This window comes from Phalacrocorax aristotelis, chromosome 1 (assembly GCF_949628215.1).
Source record: "Phalacrocorax aristotelis chromosome 1, bGulAri2.1, whole genome shotgun sequence".
Classification (NCBI taxonomy): domain Eukaryota; kingdom Metazoa; phylum Chordata; class Aves; order Suliformes; family Phalacrocoracidae; genus Phalacrocorax; species Phalacrocorax aristotelis.
The window spans coordinates 122103730-122123307 of record NC_134276.1 but is presented as its reverse complement, the minus strand read 5'-3'; the positions used below and the strand labels follow the sequence as shown (position 1 = coordinate 122123307).

Below are 19578 nucleotides of genomic sequence, written 5' to 3'. Positions count from 1 at the left end.
TTAGGACAATAAATTTCTCAAAGCCCAAAAGGCCCAAATATTTACTTACAGCTTCCTCTGCTTGATGCTTGTAGCTCTTCACTTTTAATTGTAGCTTGTCAATCAGATCCTGCATCCTGGCCAGATTCTTCTTATCTTCTTCTGACTGCATCAAAACACCATTAACTGGTTTGACAAGGCCTAAAGCACCTCTCACAATTAAATAGGTATGGCTGCCATATATATAATTTTAGATGCATACAGTTCAAAATACAACCAAGCCATATTGTGATCATCCTGTGTATAGATGAGAAAAAATTCCATAGGTTGATTGAAGATGCATGTAAGCCTGGAGGCTGAGGACTAAAAGAGTGTACCCTTTCATGGGGGGGTGGGTGTGTGTGTGTGCGTATCTGTAAATATGTATACATATACACATACATATATGCATAAACACAAACCCAGAGTTCCTTGCTCAGGGATGAGGATTACTCTTGTCATTTCAGTCTGTGTAATTATTTAATGAAACAGGCCTATGGCTGGGCCTAAAATGTATGTAATTTCCACATTTATAAATCTTGTTTGGAGGCATTTCTGGTAAAAGTAGCCAGGTTTAAGCTGTCACAGTCCATAAGCAGAAGGACCAGCTAATTCTGTCTGTCTGTGCTGGAGTAGTGTATTCTAAGAAAACAACCTTCAGCCTCTGCATACAGAAGTCAGAGTAAAACAAAAGGCAGGAGGCTAAATAATCTCCTAAAGCAGATGGATGGGATTATCTTCTTAAGAATGTTGCTGAAAGCAAAAGGATCAGTGCTCTGTTCTAAGGACCTTTTTTTCAAAAGGTAAGCAGCAATTGCAAGCTGTTAGTGTATCTGTGGGAGGCTCACAACTAGACCTGGCTGCTCAAGCAACAGGTGACAGAGCCCTGGGACTGGGCAAGCCTACACTGAGTGATGCACTGCAGTCAGCTGAATCCTTCTGGCTCTTATTTGCAACATCAGCCCAGCTGAGAGGTAGCTAGGCTCTTTCTTCTCTTGCAGCATGAAAATAGTCATCTAAGCCTGCTCCATATTAATACTGTGCTAAAGCTGTCCAAATCCCAGCAATAGAGGCTCTCTACCGTTAGTCACAATGAGTCCAAGCAAGATGATGGTAGCCCTAGGGAGGAGTTCCTCCTATCCCCAAAACTTCCTACAGTCAGAAAGCTCTGGCTAATGCCGTCCTTCATCCTTCACTGAAACACTGAGGCAACTTATGACACTGGGAGAACACATTTCTTTCCAGGGACCTAGTGGTTACTACAGTCCTCAGCATACCTGGTAAGTCAGCTCTTTTATGCGCCTCTCAAACTTGCGGGCTCCTTTTTGGGCATCTGAATTGCGACGGAGTTCACTCTCAAGTTCATTCTCCAGCTCACGAACCTGCAGAAAAGGAGAAACCTTTGCCATTATGCTACATGTATAAAGCATATATAAATTTGGTTCACAGTTCAGGAAACGCTCATTTTCTCAGCATCTCCACAGAGTCAAATTTCAGGAACAGATCAAAACGTCACCTTTCTGTTCTGCTTTTTCATAAATGTATTTAAACCACACCAGCAGAGGTGCAGACGTATGCAAAGGCCAAAAAAGTTTAACTCTGCAAGCATTGCACAGGCTTTTCCTGGTTTTACATGTTGGGGGTTTTTAAATCGTATTTTTAATCAAGGACTTGGTCATCTACTGTGCTACAACAGCTCATTGTACCTGGATGATGAAGGGGAAGCATGCCTCCAAGAACTGTTCACCTGCATCTTGTGAAACAGAGGAAAGCATTCATAGTATCTCTTATTGGCCTCTAGGAACTTGCCAGGCAGCCCTAGGGCATCCACCTGGTCCCAGTTCTGTAAGCAGGAGACAATGGTCTGAAGTTGGATCACAAACTTACCCTGGATTCCAGTTTCTGGATCTGCTTCTTGCCACCTTTCAGGGCTATTTGTTCTGCTTCATCCAATCGCTTCTGAAGGTCTTTAATGGTTTGCTCCATGTTCTTCTTCATTCTCTCCAAGTGAGCACTAGTATCCTGCTCCTTTTTAAGCTCCTCAGCCATCATTGCTGCCTGAAAAACAACCATATTTTACAGCAGATCTCTTATGCTATTGAATTATGTCTTAGAAGAAATGATGGGAGATTGGTCTTGGATTATCCACTACTTGGATCATTCACTGTACCCAAAGCTCCAGAGAACACTTTGTGTGGGCATATCTTGCCTGGAGACAGAGAAAATGCAAAGACAGAATAGCCTTGGAGGGCTTTTTTTCCTCTATATTGTAATGCGGTGATTTAAGATTTTTCCCCCAGCTTTTTCTTTTTTTTTTCCTTTTATTACCTGTGCTATATAATGTTCTCATTTATAATGCCTACAAATAAGCCTGTGCCATTCACTACAGACTTTTTACCTAGGACTTATTCAAAATCTAATCTTGGTGCTTGGAGGTCTTGAAAGGTAGTAGACGAAAACAACTGGCAGACAGATTTCCCTGCACAGGAGACAGGAGACAGGAGAGCTGCCTGAGTGGCTGTAACAGCAGAGCAGATTCTGCAGGCTGTGCTGGGATAGGAAGCTCAGTTTCAACATCTTACATAGTTCCTGACTGTTCTGTAAGACAGGTAACAAGGGTGCCAATTAGCTCATTCCTGCTTTGACATTTGTGTCTGCCATCAAGAACCATTTGCAGATTCTGTACCCATCACTGAGCAGGCATCGGAAGACAACAGTCATTGCAATCCAGGCTGGAGATGAATCAAGGACAATCAGCACCTCTCTCCAGCAGGCAATAATAGGGCTATCAGCTGAGAAGCAGTAAAGACCATGGTACAAGAATAGCTTTGACCAGGCACTACAAATATGGAAGTCACAGAAACTCCAGTTCTAGCTTTCTTTTTATCTGTCGACATGGTGTGATACATCAGCTGAACTCTGAAGACATGGATTTCTCCAGATCTGTGGGAAATGAAACTATACCTGCCCAAATTTTGTCTTCCCTAGAGGAAGAATTCACCCTGTCTCTCCTTCTGGGATCTTAGGCCTCATGTTTTTGCAATAGATACCTAGTTCTAGGGTACCTTGTTCAGGATTCAGTAATTTTGTTTCTTACATCAGATTCTTTGTTCACTAGGAGACCAGTTAGTGCTAGTTCAGTCTGAACTGGTTTAGCCTGTTCAGGTGTATGATTTACCTGATTCAAAGGTGACATGACCTGAGACTTTGAGGATCGGTGGAAACTGTGTTCTTAGGGCAAAAAAAAACACCAACAAAACAGCCAAAACTAAACCCGGAACTTCAGGAAGAAGTGCTTAATCTCTTTTTAACTCTACCTTTTTTTTGTAGTTTCATTAGTTACTTCCAGTAACTGTGGAGCGCTTTGAATGTATGAGCTTTGTAACAAGCACAGAAATGGTGGCCTGGGAAATACTTACTTGGTTGTCCTAAGACATTGTGGAACTGAAAAGATGTGAGCAAGGAACCACCTACTTACATCTGTGATTGCTTTCTTGGCTTTTTCCTCTGCATTCCGGCACTCCTGGATCGATTCCTCTACTTCATTCTGCATCTGGGAAATGTCACCCTCCAGCTTCTTCTTTTGATTGATCAGGCTTGTGTTCTTTTATTAAGTTTCCCCCAAAGGACCAGTGGAAAAGGAGAAAAAGTGATGATTAAAGACATAACTTCTTTAAATACCATAGCACACCAAGGCTTACTGATTTTTGCAACTCCTGGATCACACAGAGTTGTACAGGGCCCCTCACTACAAGAAAGACATTGAGGTGCTGGAGTGTGTCCAGAGAAGGGCAACGAAGCTGGTGAAGGGTCTAGAGAGCAAGTCTTATGAGGAGAGGTTGAGGGAACTGGGGTTGTTTAGCCTGGAGAAGAGGAGGCTGAGGGGAGACCTTATTGCTCTCTCCAACTACCTGAAAGGAGGTTGTAGTGAGGTGGGGGTTGGTCTCTTCTCCCAAGTAACAAGGAATAGCACAAGAGGAAATGGCCTCAAATTGCATCAGGGGAGGTTTAGATTGGATATTAGGAAAAACTTCTTCACCCAAAGGGTTGTCAAGCACTGGAACAGGCTGCCCAGGGGAGTGGTGGAGTCACCATGCCTGCAGGTATTTAAAAGATGTGTAGGTATCGTGCTTAGGGACATGGTTTCGTGGTGGACTTGGCAGAGCTAGGTTAATGGTTGGACCTGATGATCTTAAACGTCTTTTCCAACCTAAACAATTATGTGATTTGGGAAGGGAAACCCAGGTATGTGGTAAGGGCTGGCCTTTACTACATAGCTTAGCTTCAGAGTGAGGAAATATTAAAAATATTCTCAAAGCTGGAAATATTCATGTTTGGTTCAGATAAAATAACAAGCAGGAGGCTGATATAGAGGAATGAATAAAACAGTTCATTTTTGAAAACTAACGATCCATAATCAGTTAGTCAATGAGGTGATTAAAATAGAAGCCCCATGGCATCATGGGCTGGAGGGAACATTGCAAAACATCACCAGGCTGTAGCACATTTTCATTTCCTTCTGATCATTAATTATTTGGTAAAGAAAGGTTTGGTTTTGTAGCAAAAATTCTGGCACATCAGGACATGTCCCTTCCATGGCCCTGTAAAAACTTTGTCCGTTGTGACGAAGTCCAAAGGCCTGTATTAATGAAGACCCGTGACATGGTAGAGAGCGCTTTGCTATGGGGCAGTTTCCTGCTCTGCATAATACACCTTTTGTTAGAACCCAGCCTCTGCAGTTTTCGTTGCTGGGTAACATCAACGCCCTGAAGCACTGCTTCTCCAAAGAAATGCTTCACCATCCCAGCCAAAGCTTAACTAAAGCAGGAAAGAAATAAAATTTACTTCTGTTATCTTTCATCTTTGATTTTTCTGGAAACTAAAGCCATTGGCTGAGTCATCAATTCCAGCTAACTTGAAGGGAGTGAGGTAGCACATCTACAGAGAGACTTACTTCCTCTCCCTCATTTTCTCCCTTGAACGAGGGCAAGGTGTGTCTGGCTTACGATGGCCATGCACAAACAGTGTCAGTGCTTAATAGACAAGACTTAGTTTATCCCAGTGAGGGAGAGAGCACAAGAAAAGCCAACCTGCGTGTGAAGCAGGTTCACACGTTCAGTAGCTTCCAGCAGTTCATGCTCTGCCAGCTTCCTTGCCCGTTCAGTCTGGTCCAGCAAAGCCCTCAGCTCATCTAGCTCTGACTGGAGAAGATTGTTCCTCCTGTCAGAGACTGCCAGCTGCTCCTTCAGATCTTCATTCACATGTCCCAAGTCATCCAGCTGCACCTGAAGCTCCTATAACAAAACAGATGTTTGGTTTCTTTACCAGTGCAACTCCATTTCAAGCCACTGTACTTACATAAGAGGACCTCAGATTGCAGAAGTTGCATAGGGCCCACCTCAAGAATTTCAGTGCCTCTTTATTGGAGAAAGGCTTCTTCCACACTGTAAGCTGAATAGCTTTTGGAGTATGTGGTGCAACGCAGGGGAAACCCGTGTGTTCAAATCTGTCAGACCCTGCAGTTCTGCCTGAGGCAGAACTGGCTGCCTAGGCGTGGGAGAGGTGATGGCTTAAGAGGTGTCTTAGCAAAGTGCTTTTTTTTTTTTTAGCTACTACCAATGTTGAAGAAAACAACCAAGCTGAATATACACACACTCCCTGTACTCCAGCCAACGGACTTATTGTCCACATTTGAAGGACTTGCAAGCTCACAAGAAGATCATAGATTTTCAGTTCCTCATGCTGTAGCTTTCTGCCCCTGCAGGAGGCTGTAGCCAGTGAGGGTTTTATGACTGGATTTCATCCAGCTCATATGCAAGTCTTGGAAGAATTCCATATTTCAGTATTCTTTTACGCCAGACGTTACCAGTAAGGGCTTCCCCTGCACATCCTTGGGAGTAGCTTCTCACCTAATTGCCACCACCATTCCTGTTTTGCTCTGCGCTACTGAAATGTAGCCCGCACCTACCACTGGGTGCTTGGGACTGGCAGCTCTCTGAGTACCTTTATTTGTGTCTGCAAGACACGGGCTGACTTTGTTGCTTCTGCAGCATGCCTGTTAGCATGGCTGAGCTGGATTTCCATCTCGTTGAGGTCCCCCTCCATCTTCTTCTTGAGCCGGATGGCTTCATTTCTGCTCCGGGCTTCAGAATCAAGGGTGGACTGCAGTGAATCTATAGCACGCTGCTGATTTCTCCTGATTATGAAATAATGTAAAAAGGACATGAAGGGTGAATAGAGTAATTTTCCTCTCTGCATAAGAATGTAGAAATACATGCAACAATACTTCACTTTCTGGAATTGTCTAATTTCCAGATATTTCCAGATATTTCTGAATGACATACACAGCACAGGTTTCTAGTACCTCACTCACACCATCTAACTGGCTGGTGTGGTTCACATCCTCATCTAACTCTGATCTGCAATCACCTATAGCATCCATCTCCTGCATTTCCTTTGGCAATATTGGAGCAAGGAGTTCTCTCAGATCTCTTGTAAACTCAAGCAAGTACAGGTTTGAACCTATCAAGAAGCACTTCAAACTTAGCAGTCACTTGCCGAGATACTTCCTGAATCATTTACAGGGATTTTTTACATCTCAGCTTCTTTAGGCATTAGTGGAGAAGATTAATCAAACTGAAGGTAGGCAGCTGCTTTCTAAGGTAATTACTCTAGGCACCCTTTATAGTAAATGGCATGTGTAAGCTACAATTTTTTGTGTCTTAGAGTAGATGTTGAAACACATTTCTTATGCTTAATTATAAGGGGAATAATTCAGAAACAGAGATCTGTGTTATGGACAACTAAAGTGAGGCGAGATGAAGCCCACCCTAATTCTCAGCCTGGTGAATTAGGCAGCTTAGTGACAATTTAAAGATGGCAGAACAGATACAGAGAGGTGCTTAATTTCCTTGATTCTCTAATAGTCAAGCCTACAATGAAAGTTTTGCTGTCTTACAACCAGAAGGTAACTCAAAGCACAGACTATGACTCATACAGGGAAATATTTCTCTCGCTGCTGGCCAAGTTTTGCTGAAAGTGTAGGAGTTCTGGGAAATCACTGAGACAACAAGGAAAACCTTAAGGGCCTTATTGCTTCAGCAAGACCTGTGCCCTAGATTCCTGGGGAACAACACAGCACGTCTGCTGAACATCTTAGCAGCAAAACATTCATAATGAAGCTGGGGCAGAAAGCATTCATTCTGACATCTTGTACTGAGATGTCTGTACTCCAGACCTCTGCATGACATTAGAAGAGAATATCTGAAAGGGCTGAAATATTACTTGTTTTTTAAACAATTAACATATCAATGCTCGTATCTATGTTGGCTAAGGTGAGCCTTGGACTCCCCCTTCCCTGCCCTTTACCCTACCAACAAACAATGACAAGGTTCTTGGGTTAATAGTGCTGCAACACTGACTAATTCAAAGCTGGAGTTTTCTGAAGAAGTGCACACACATACTGCTGAAAATCTGGCCCAGGGTAGCATCAGTTTAAGAGTGTTACTATTTAGGTTAGAGTTTGTGCTGGGTGGGAGGGGAGAGACAAAAGACATCATCCTCCTATCATCTAATTGCTTTCCATTTTTCCCGTTTACCCCTTTCACCTGCAAGCTCCTCTCCTTTTACATTTATACTTTCTGTACCTCTGCAGTTCTCACTGCTTACCCAAATGGTGTACACATAATGGCAAGCTCCTCACAACCTCCCACAATCAGTGTGGCTATAACTGCATAAATGAACTAAATGCAGAGGTAAAGATTGTCTTTGGATAATATAGGTTTGAGCACCACTGAGGTAGTACTGCTGATTTTGCCTGTGGTTCCCCCTGGGAGGCGGCCATCCTAGAGGATGGGGAGAAGGCAGCTCTCTAGACCTACTTGTCTCCATACTGTAAACATATAGGCTTAGCGGCCCTTGGTCTGCCGTGACTTTGCTTATGCCTGTCAGTTGTGTTACAGCTGCTATATGTGTGATGGGCTTATGTGTACGTTGCCAGAGGCTGAACTGACAGGAATATTTGAACTGAGAAATGGTAATGTGGTAAGACTATCCTTTGGCAAATAATTCGAGCTGTCTTGGTTTCTAGTATGGACAGTATCTGCCTGTGCTGGCACAGCTACCTGTGGTGCATTTGGCTGGCTTTAGTCTTGAGAATATTTCTGGTCTTTTGAGATTTTCCCCTCAAAAAAACCATGCTGCTTCCTGCACAGTACCTTATATTTTCCATTTCTTCCTCCTTTTCTGTCAGTTTCCTTTCAAAGTCTGCTTTAAGCTGAGAAAGTTCAAGCTGAAAACGAAGGGTCTTACTTTCTTCATGCTCCAAAGCTCCCTGAAAGAAAGCACCAAGAGATTGCAGGCCAGGAGTCCCTATTTTTTTACTATTTTTTTTTTCAAATCACAAACTGCTGCACAAAGATGATCCCTTCACACTTTCATTCCCATTCCCAGTAGCACTACTTACTCACTGCCTTCTCTCTAGGCAAGGACATGAGTGGCTTACATGGCAAAACAATGCATTTGTTTGCCATCTAATGCAACTTGGCAGCTGGAAACTGAGCAGCAAGCTCATCAGAGGGCAAATTGTTAAACTTTCCATGGCTCACAAAACCAAACCAAAACAAACAACTTAGGTCCTGCCTGTTTGGTTTTGATATCAACAGATGTCCCCCACTCTGCACCTCGGTACAGACATGCTCCGGAAATTCATGGGCTTGTAAAGGATAGACAAAAGCTAAAGCAAGATTGTTGTTAGGAGGCTGAAGGGGTCCACACATCCCTCAGCTCGCAAAGATCTCTCCAAATCATGAAGCGTTGAAAGCCTCCCATTTATACAATCTCATTAGGCAATATGACTTCGAGGACAGACATAACAGACATCAGCTCTCTATGACAAAATGCAAAATTACTCTGTTCACTCTTTCCAATTAACATGAAGACTACTCTATGAAACAAGGGAGGTTTGTTCCTAAGTCTTTGTTCTTACATTTCACGTTCTTACATTTCACTTATATATGGAAGTCAAGAACTAAGCTGACAACAGCCCATATGAATAACAGGGCCTCTGATTTCCAGGTCTTGCGTAAACCAGGTCAATGGCCTTCTGATGCCTGGCTGCTCTCATCGCACAGGGAAGGGAAGCAGAACTGAATGCCATATATTTGGAAGTGGTCTCTGAGGGTAGAGTTGCACAAATTTAGCTATGCTTCCTTTGAGAGATGATTGAAACATAACAGAGGTTCTGAAGACAAAGTGGTACAAAATCCTTGCTAATCTCTGTCTGTCATGCAGCAGCTACAGGTCAGTCGAATGCACACTTCATGCCAAGAAGCCACAATGTATTAATGGGAACAGCACTCAGGAGTACCATGGCACCATTTTGACTGCCAGAGACCCACACTCACAAGGAAGGGAGAAAATCTGTATTAAACCATTTCTTTACAATTAAAATAAAATACATCACCACTTTACTTTCATTAGTTCCTAATTTTGCTGTGCTTTAGGAAGCTGTTCCACACATGCCAGGAAAGTAAAGCATCCCCCTTAGATCCCTCAAGAACTGATGTATTCTTTCTAGCAAGAGAAGTATATAGACAGAGCATGTAATCACTCTCCACATCTCAGAGCTGTGGAAGAAATACATGATCTTTCCTCTGCTCTGACCATGACACCTGTTTAGTTGGCTGTGAAATCCCTGCAAAGTATAAAGCATCCTGTAACAGACAAAAGAAGTTGCATGGCATTTAACATATTAGCAGATCCCCATCACTGGGTGATGTTTGTTTTAGCAGACATTATTTAGAGTATAATTCAAAAGAAATGCAGCCTTCACTAAAAATCCCTTGCTATGTGCTGTGTTGCTTCTAGCCAGCAACACCTACACTCTTTCCTAGCCCTGCAATGCACCAAACTTTAAAAAAACATGAGAACTCAGCCCGTTAAGTGAATAATCAGGATTTCCAAATGACTTGTTCTGTATTGTTGGTTTGTTCCTGGGAACTGGGATAAGGCAACACTCTTGGGTACATGCATTCTTGCTGCTGTAGAAATTAACGCAGCGATGCTAAGTGTCTTTACCAAACTCCTACGGGAATCAAAGATTTTCCAAATGGCTTGTTTTCATTTGGTTTCTGAGACTGATACCATTTTTTTAAACATGCTGAAGTATCCAACACAGTATTTGAGGCCTTATACAATTTAAAATCACCAGAATGTTTGACTCCTTATTCTCAAAAACAGGAAATGATCGATTTGTTTTTGGAAACTAGATGCTACAAATATCTGTCAAAATCAGATTATAATTCTCAGCAGTTTCTGTTTCCTGAAAGACTGAAATATTCTATGATAAAGCGAGCGAGGACTGATTTTTCAGTTTCAGAAGGTGAGAAGAAGATTTCTGATCTTCCTGAAAGGGAAAAAAGCCCCCCAACCACAAAAACCCAAAACCTACAAGGCACCTCCTTTGAAAGGGCCTCCACTTGATCCAAAAGTCACCAGTCACTCTTGAAAACACTGGCTAGCAAGGCTGGAGGAGCTGAGCGCAGTGAGGTTGCACTTGCTTAACAATCAACATGTTGGCTGGGTTGCTGAGACGACGAAAAAGGAAGGAAAATCATGATAAAGACAACCCCCTTCTTCTTCCCTTGAGTTTCTTTCCTTACCTCTGCTTCTTCCAGAGCCAGCTGAACTTCTGACTTCTCTTGTTCAACCTGTTTCTTGATTTTTTCTATTTCATGGAGGTTCTTGTTTCCTTCACTAATCTGATTGGTCAGATCAGAAATCTCCTCTGAAATGAAAAATATGGATGAAGTTAGTGATCTGAGTGTTCCAAACATACTGCAATTCACACACTGCGAATACAGGACGCGTGCCTCAGACTACTACTTCAAGGGCTCATCTGTACGCAAGCACTGCCTTAGTTTCAATTACAGCAACTTTTTTTACCTGACCAACTTGAAGGCACAGGCTTTCTTTTAAATGTTTTTTGAAGTGGTTATAGTGGTTTAGTTTTTATACGTGATCTGCAGGCTAGCAACACTCTGATCTGCTTTGGGAGCTATCTAAGCTTCCTCTGCTGCACCTCTGTCATCTTTCTTGTTCCTCCACTGAGACTGGCACCTCTGCTAGCAATCTTCATTGACAAGTGAGCAAAGAGAAGCCTGCCCTCCTTTGGCCATACCTTTTTCTGTGTTTAAAACCTTAACTTCCAGCATCAGTCAGCGCCTCCAAACACATCAGAAAGCTAGTCTCAAGGATGAGATAAACGCCTTTTTCCACAGCTGTTACAGGGCACCTGCATCCTTCCAGCTGTCCACTGAACGAGGGACCTGAATGAAGCCTACCTTGGAGGTTCTTATTTTCCCGTTTCAATGTCTCCAGATGGTCCAGCGTCTCCTCATAGGCATTTTTCAGCTTGAAGAGCTCAGTGCTGAGGCCACGGGCCTCCTTCTGGGAAGCCTCCAGCTCAGCCTGTGACTCTTCGTACTTCTGCTTCCAGTCATTGATGATCTTATCAAACCCACGCTGCTTCTTGTCCAGGGATGCAGCTGCTGAGTTGGCCTTCTCCAGGTCAATCATCATGTCTTCCAGCTCATTCTGCAGCCTGTGCTTTGTCTTTTCCAGAGAAGAGCACTTAGCATTGGCTGCCTCAATTGCTTCCTCAGCTTCTTGCAGGCGAGCGGCAAGCTTTTTCCTACCAGGTGGGAAGAGAGTGAAGTGACTGAGAGGCACTGCTGCTATGTTATCCAGAAAAAAATGACACCAAACTAGCATCTCAATAAACCAGCTTGAAAGGGAAAACTGGGAGGGATCAAGGGGAAGGGAGGGGGAAATCAAGCCTCTAGAGAGAAGGGACTATGATAGGCAAAAAAAGAGCTTAAATTATGAATGCTGACATGTGGTAGATAATTTTGTGCATGTGTGCATGTGTGTGAATATTTGGAATTGAACTTTTGAACTCTCAAGCAGCAGTCTGTTACTTGCTAGCTGTAATGAGGGCGGACTGATTATAAATTTTGGTAACACCTGGTCTAAATGAAAGTGTCATATTCCTCTAAGTAAGAGATATGAAACAGAACCACCAGTCAGGCTGGTCAGACCTTGTTCTGTTCATAGACTTTATATTGGGAAAACAGGGGGCTGGGAGTTCCAGAAAGAAAAATAGGTCCTGGAAAGAAAGGAGTGCCCAGAAAGAAGAAAATGAAGACGCTAGATAGAGAAAATGTACTGGAAGTGGGGGAAGATCCTGCAGATCAGAGATGTGCAGAGGCAGATGCTGGATATGCTCAGAGACCTTGCCCAATAACACCTGAGACTGGTAACTGGGAGCACCTGCACAGCATGAGTCAACACGACTGTCTGCCCTCCTTCCTGGAGCAGCCGTCATCCCCCTTCTGGGAAGGCAAGTCAGGACCTAGGGAAAGTAGCACTGGGCCAGCGCAAAGCAAGTGAGCGTGCAAGATAGCCAAGTAGGGTAATCTAATCTTGTTAGTTCTTAAATAAACCCTGATATCTATACCCACTACCCTATGAACAAGGACTCAACAGAAACATTGACCTGCTCAAGCAATGAAAAGAACAGAAGAAGGACATCCAAAAATGGCAACAATGAGCCAGAGGGCTTTTTCCAACTGGCTTACCCAATTTCCTTAGTGCCATAACAAGACCCAGGGAGCAGAGTCCTCCCAGCCGGGGACACGATGAAGCCCACGTAACCCACTTACTTGGCATCTTCCAGCTCCTCAGTTCTCTGAATGGCATCGGTCTCATACTTTGTTCTCCACTGTGCCACTTCTGCATTTCCCTTGGAGAGAGCCCGCTGCAGCTCTGCCTTGGCTTCTTGCTCTTCCTCATACTGCTCCCGCAAGAGGTCACAGTCATGCCTGGCTGCTTGCAGAGCATGAGCTAGAGCATTCTTGGACTGCAGGGATATAAAGGTCACAGCATTGCAGGGTTACCTACAGCAAAAACCCCCAAACAAACAGCATCTAGAAATTCAAATGGAGGCTTAAGCCTTTTTTTCTTTTTGCCTCTGGCCTTGACAGTTCAGGTCAAGTGAGGTAAGAAGTGTTTGAAGTCATCTCTAACTGGTAACAAGCTGAGGAAGCTTCTAAGACTGAAGATAACCTAACACCTTTGGAGAAGCATCCACACTTTTAGGATGCAAGATCTGAGATTTTGGCTGTACTACTGGGTAAATTTATTTAGCAATTATGGACGCCGATTATTTTCCCAAACTATTTTCCTGTAACTTGCCTCAGTCAGGGACAGGAACTTAGTAAAATTAACAGGAAGCATTCTCATTCCTATGTCCCATTTCAGCTTTTATCCAGGCTACAAATGAACATAAAGTTTTCCCTGTTCCATCTCAATGAATGGGACACAGTCAAAGCATTACCTTGGTTTCCTCTTCTAGCTGTCTCCTAAGTTCTTCAATCTGTTGTGTAAATGAAGTTTTCCCACGGGACAGCTGACTTATCAGTGACTCCTTTTCTTCGAGTTGTCTTATAAATTCACCTGCCACAGGATTTAACCAACAACAACAACAAAAAATTTTTAAAAAGTAAGACCAGGAAACTACAAAGTCCCAGCCAAAATCAAAATCCCACCAGTCCAATTCTGCTGAGGAAAAGAACTAACTGACCTCTTGTGAAGCTTCTTCCAAAGTTGTAACTATCAGACACTTCACCAGGATAGTTTTCCTTAAGTTTTCTTTTGGGGGTGGTGGTGGGTGGTGTGTTCTTCTGTTGGTTTTGTGGTTTGTTTTTTTTTTTCTTATTTGTTCTGCTAATACCTTGATTCATTAATTTTAGTTCAGCTTGTGGATCAGACTAGGGTGATGCTTACTTTCATGCTTACTAGTTGCAGCTAGTTTTGCATATGCTTTTCTTCACTACTTTATGTTGTTTTTCCAAAGATGACTTTTCAGAGGGCTCCAAAGCACCCTGAGAACCTCACAACAACCAGCATATAGAACAGAGGGATACATAAGGAAAATCTCATCTATCACAAGAAGGACGTCACTGCAGCCTCATAGGAGTACATAGAACTAACATGAACACAGATGGGAAATGAAAAAGATGTATTTGAAAATACACAGAACAGTGATATCTGATAAGGATGCAGGGGTTAAATAGTACTACTCTGGCTAAAAAAGGTAGCAAGCACTTGGAGGACATGTAGTATTTTTGGTCAGATGTGAGTGTCTTCTGGAGTGCAATGCCCAAGGTCATGCTGAGGAAGATGGTATTCACACAGACAGCAGCAGTATGCCAACTCCTTCATCTTCCCTCTAGCACTGCAAGATAGATGTACATGTCCTTGTTCCTGAAAATTGGTACCTAGCCAGCACATGTATTTCAGCTCATAAGATGGTAGCACGGTATGCTGGTAAATACAGTTATAGGTTTGTTTTAAAGGACAGTCATAGGCAAGGTTGTCCCCTGCTGCTATGGTGTCATGGTTTTTGCTGGGATAGACTTAATTTTCTTCACTGCAGCTGGCACAGTGCTGTGCTTTGGACTTAGTATGAAAACAATGTTGAGATAACACACCGATGTTTTGGTTGCTGCTGGGTAGTGCCTGTACTAGTCAAGGACTTTTCTAGCTCCGGGTGCACAAGAAGCCAGGAGGGGAGGGGGCACACATAAGAGAGCCGATTCAAACTGATCAAAGGGATATTCCATATCATGTAACGTCATGCCCAGTATGTTAACTGGGAGGGGCTGGCTGGGGGAGAGAGGCGGCAATCGCGGCTCGGGGACCAGCAGCATTGGTCAGCGGGTGGTGAGCGGTTGTATTGTTTGTGTTTCTGGTTTTTTCCCTTTTTCCCTTCTCCTTTTTATTAGGTTATCATTATTTTAATTATAATAATAATTATTATTATTATTATTTTATTGTAATTATTAAACTGTTCTTATCTCAATCCACAAGGTTATTTTGGTTTTTTTTCCTTTTTGCTTTTGCTCTTCCAATTCTCTCCCCCACCCCACAGGGTGGGTGGGAGTGAGTGAGTGAGTGGCTGCGTGGTGTTTAGTTGCCACCAGAGTCTGAACCACGACACAAGGTTATAAAAATATTGAAGATAGGAAAGTCAGAAGACACAGAGCCGCTGCTTAATTCAGCAATCCTTATCCAGCCAGCTTCAAGCAGATGCCATTGTGCAACACATCTCACTGACATAGCACTGAGACACATTTGATAGACTGTTTTCCAGGAACTCAGGCTGAACACACACATACCATTCTCACTCTGGAGTTTTGTCTTCTGAGTGGTGAGGTCATTCATTAGGCGAGTCATTTCCTCCAGTTTAGTTTTTGCCTCATTCAGATGGTCTTCATAAGTGCGACAAAGTTTCTCTGCATTTGCCTAACAGGAATCAGGAGACAAGACATACAAAGCTGTAGCCTCCAGGCAGCCATTTGGAAGCAGTAGCCTTTCATGTGCATCCTTTTTATGTTTGCCTTTCAGAGAAATGGCAAAGGCACAAATACCACAGCTGTGAAGTGGGGAACAGTAGCCCTGTGTCTACAGACCCAGGCCAGGGGTCTCCCCAGGAGACCACCTTCCCCATTTGTTTTCCCTGAACTGTATTCTGCTTTAATTACCATTTATTGTAAACTGAGTTTGATGACAGCTTTCTAGCTCTCAGAATACTGAAATTTCTTTTCTTCACTTGCACTGAAAGAACTCTTTAGAGTGCTCTGAATGCTACCAAGATTATCTACTCAGGAAACGAAATCCACAATTCAGCCATAGAGAGTAAAATACACGATGGTCATGCAAGCCGTTGCTTTGTGCTCCTTGCTAACTTGGGTCAAAACTGTGAACCAAGGGCAGGATCTGAGAGGACCCTGCTTAGGATGGGAGATATCCAGCCTTGGATGACATCACCCCAGTCATCAGAAGCCTGGGGGAGCACAGTTTAAGTGACACAGTTTTGAACTCTGAGATATACAGATAAACAATATGCCTGTTACTGAGGATGCACTATGTGTTTTAGACAAGCCATCTTAATTGCTGTCCCATCTCCAGGTAAGAAGGGTTATACCACAAGCTGGGGGAGGGGTGACATTTTGCACATAAGCACCTTCAGATTGCAAGATATAAGCACCTTCTAAAACACTTCAGCCCTACCAGGTGTCCTGGGAAACCTTCAGACCAGCCTTAGCTACAAGTGACCTTTGGGGGTTTGGGAAGTCTCAGAACCCTTACTTTTCCCTTGACCATCTGCTCCATGTTGGATGACAGATCATCCACTTCCATCTTCAGCTCGCTTTTCTCCTTTTCCAGTTTCTGTTTGACCCGCTGTAGGTTGTCCAGTTGCTCCCCCATCTCAGCCACACTGTCTGCATGCTTCTTCCTCAGTGTGGCAGCTGTGGCTTCGTAGTGCAGTGTGGCCTCCTCGAGGTCCCGCCGCAGCTTCAGGAACTCTGCCTCACGTTTCTTGTTCATCTCCAGCTGGGCAGCAGTGGCTCCCCCAGCCTCCTCAAGTCGTTCACTTAATTCCTCCAGCTCTCGTGCCAAATCTGATCTCTGCTTTTCCACCTTGGCTCGAGCAGCTCTTTCTGCTTCCAACTCCTCTTCTAGTTCCTCTATACGAGCCTACCAAAGAGAAATCAGCAGCTTTGGGTCAGCTGCATGATGATTCCCACTGGAATACCTTGAAGAACCTTACAAATTGTTAAGCTGTGTGCCACCCCACACTTTACAACACAGGTGGAAGCACAGAAACTTGCCCATTTGTGCCAATAAATCAGATCTTGAGCTAAAGTAAGAATGACAAGCCCCATCTTTTTCACGGTAGATTGCTCTCCAAGATCTAGTTCAAGACATTTATGTCAAGTGCATTGACCTTATTCTCATGTACTTGACATTCAGCTGAAGTACCAGAGAAGTTACTTGATAGTAGGAATAGCAGCAACAAATTGTTATTGAAGGGGAAGGACTCTGTTCTCATTTTAAGAGCTCTGTGACTGAGGTAACCTCTCTCTAGGAGTGTTAAGACAGGATTTCAAATACAGCAGTGTGTAGAGTTGTATGAATAACAAATATTCATTGGGATGGTCTTTTTTATGAAACAGTTATTTTGACCAATCTGCACTTCATGTCCAAGTTATGCAAAAGTTGTTTATTTACAAAAAAAGCACAGCTGGTATTTTGGGTCAAGACATATTATTTAGACTGTGCTGACTTTCTTTGGCATTCTCAATTCTGTTGAAAATTTCCTGTGCATCTGAGCCCTTCCCCTAAATTTCAAAGCCATGCTTACCACTGCTGAACTCCTCCCTAGCATCCACCCAGCTCCATGGTCTGGAACAATATTATTTGCTTAAAACAAAACACCAGAGCCTTTCTGCCTTGCCTGAAACCACTAGCATTCCTGTGGTCATATGTCCTGCTACTGGGAAGGAACCACTATAGAGAGAGCCTCCTGAGGGGAAAAGGGATCAGTCTGGGAAGCTACAGAGTCGCACCAGTTTGGGTCTCAAAGCTAAGCTGCAACTAGCCATGAAAAAATCTCTGCAAAGCCTTTCAGTGAGGCACAAAGAGAAACTCATCCTAAAATACATGAGAAAGAAGCAAGCTGACCTGAAGCTCCTTGATCTTCTTCTGCAGCTGCATCACTATAGCTTGTTCATCTTCTATTTTGGAATTCATCTGGCTTATTTCAAATTCTTTCCTGCCACAGAAAGGAAATCCCACTGTGACAATTTTCCCTGTAGCTTCAAGTTAGGCTTTTGCAATTTTTAAAGAGTTTTTCAGTAAAATTTCTAACATATCTAAAAATGAAAGAAATCCTCATCTGTTTCGATTTGCATGAAAACACATGTTTCTCTAAGCAGTGGTTTCCAAGTCAAGACTCTGCATGCATTTGTGCAATTATATTTCTGGTTCTTTGTGTCACACAAAAGTAAAATTATTTTCAGACTCAATGGAAAAATATATTTAACAGAGTCAGGTCTTTCAACAATACCGTCATAGCTAGTTAGGATGAACAACTTTAGAGACTTCTTTCAGCTTTCTCCTCTAAGCAATGAAAAACACAAATACCTTTTTTTTTTTTTTTCAAATGCTGGAAAGTGTAATGAATTCTAATGTTTCAGGTATACTGTGCACAAGTAAGAGTGATTTTCTCTCTCGGCTACACATTCTCCTGTCTGTCATGGAATTTAATTTTAGCCACCATCAGAGCAGGATGACACACCTGAAGGCTCTGAAAAAACAGCGGTAACTGCTCTGCCTTATTTTGTACCACAGAATCAGTCTCTTACTTTTTTAGCTTTTCTTCCATCTGCAGCTTATCGTTCTCCAAGTCCATGACACTCTCTTGAGTCAGCTTCAAATCCCCTTCCAGTTTGCGTTTTGCCCTTTCTAGATCCATCCTCACTTTCTTCTCTTGTTCAAGTGAGCCCTCAAGCTTTAGAAACAAAGTCACTTATTAAATATATTGAACACAGATGGTACAAAACAGTCAGATGTATGCTACGCTCAGCTTTGTGCTGAGCTCTAGCAAGTGGGAAAGCAGAAGTATTTAAGTACAAGCACCGTATTTTACATTTTTTGTTTTCTACCAGCCAGTGGACACATGGGCTAAAGAGATATATCATAAGGGTTAGTCCACACTTTACATTTGTGCAAGCATTACAGTCCTTTTAGTAGTAAAGTTCTGTTTGACTTCATGCCAATTACACTGCAAATGCAAACTGAGTGGATTTTCCCTCACCTCACACTGCTTTCAAAGGCTGAACTACACAGGTGAGTTTTTACAGCATTCCTGTAATTTCACCCTTTACAGAAAGTACAACAAGAACTGCATTTCTAAATCCTTGATCTTTTTTAGAAGGACAGGAATACATTTCAAAGTTTTGCAGCATTTCAGAGTCATGAAGCTCTTTGTAGTGGACAAACAAGCCTGGAGAAACATGAAGGCAGAGCCAGCTTACATCATCCACTTGCTGTTCCAGTTTCACTTTAGCTTTACTCAGTGTGTTGACCTTGTCCTCCTCTGCTTGTAGGTCATCCAGAACTTGCTGATGAGCTTCCTGCAAGGACTTTTTCTCCTTAGTAAGTTTGCTGATATTCTCATCAAGAGTCGCCATTTCTTCTGTCAGATTTTTAACCTGTGCAAGAGAGGAAGATGTATTTGTAAGACTTTGAAGGAAGGGATTATAATAACTTGGCTCAAATGACTGTCTGTACTGAACGTGTATGCAGGAAGATGACGGAAAGAAAGTCATCTCTCCCCCCTCAACTCCTTGTGGCTTTTTGAGTGAAACTGCCACGAAGGGAGCCAATGTGTGCCACTTCTTGTTGTGGGTTTGGTACATTCTTTCAAATGTACTAAATTCTTTTCAGTGTCACTTTCTTTGAGGTGGACTCCAGCTTCTGATTCTCTCTGAGAGAAGTGGGAGATGAATTTTACATTTACAGGCTCTAAGAAGAAGAGCTGGAAGAACTCATGGTTACAGCATAAAATTGTTTACTTAAAAGTGCCAAACTGGGCATAAATCTTTAGCTGAATTGCAGCAAAACTCACTTCAGAAAAAGGGAAACTGAGGC

At 42.9% G+C, this 19578-nt stretch overlaps 1 protein-coding gene across 2 annotated transcripts in view; it reads right to left on the bottom strand.

The window, feature by feature from the left end:
• Positions 1-19578, bottom strand: part of MYH15 (myosin heavy chain 15) — a 48100-nt gene that overhangs the window by 3608 nt on the left and 24914 nt on the right. For both annotated transcript variants that reach the window (XM_075104062.1, XM_075104071.1), the window contains exons 25-40: positions 18963-19139; positions 18291-18436; positions 17608-17698; positions 16231-16620; positions 15258-15384; positions 13415-13533; positions 12741-12937; positions 11361-11710; positions 10680-10804; positions 8235-8350; positions 6022-6214; positions 5109-5312; positions 3497-3622; positions 1906-2076; positions 1296-1400; positions 50-145 (exon numbers count right to left, since the gene is read on the bottom strand). In XM_075104062.1, coding sequence (XP_074960163.1) covers positions 50-145; positions 1296-1400; positions 1906-2076; positions 3497-3622; positions 5109-5312; positions 6022-6214; positions 8235-8350; positions 10680-10804; positions 11361-11710; positions 12741-12937; positions 13415-13533; positions 15258-15384; positions 16231-16620; positions 17608-17698; positions 18291-18436; positions 18963-19139 — 2733 coding nt within the window. The remainder of the gene's footprint in view (positions 1-49; positions 146-1295; positions 1401-1905; positions 2077-3496; positions 3623-5108; positions 5313-6021; positions 6215-8234; positions 8351-10679; positions 10805-11360; positions 11711-12740; positions 12938-13414; positions 13534-15257; positions 15385-16230; positions 16621-17607; positions 17699-18290; positions 18437-18962; positions 19140-19578) is intronic.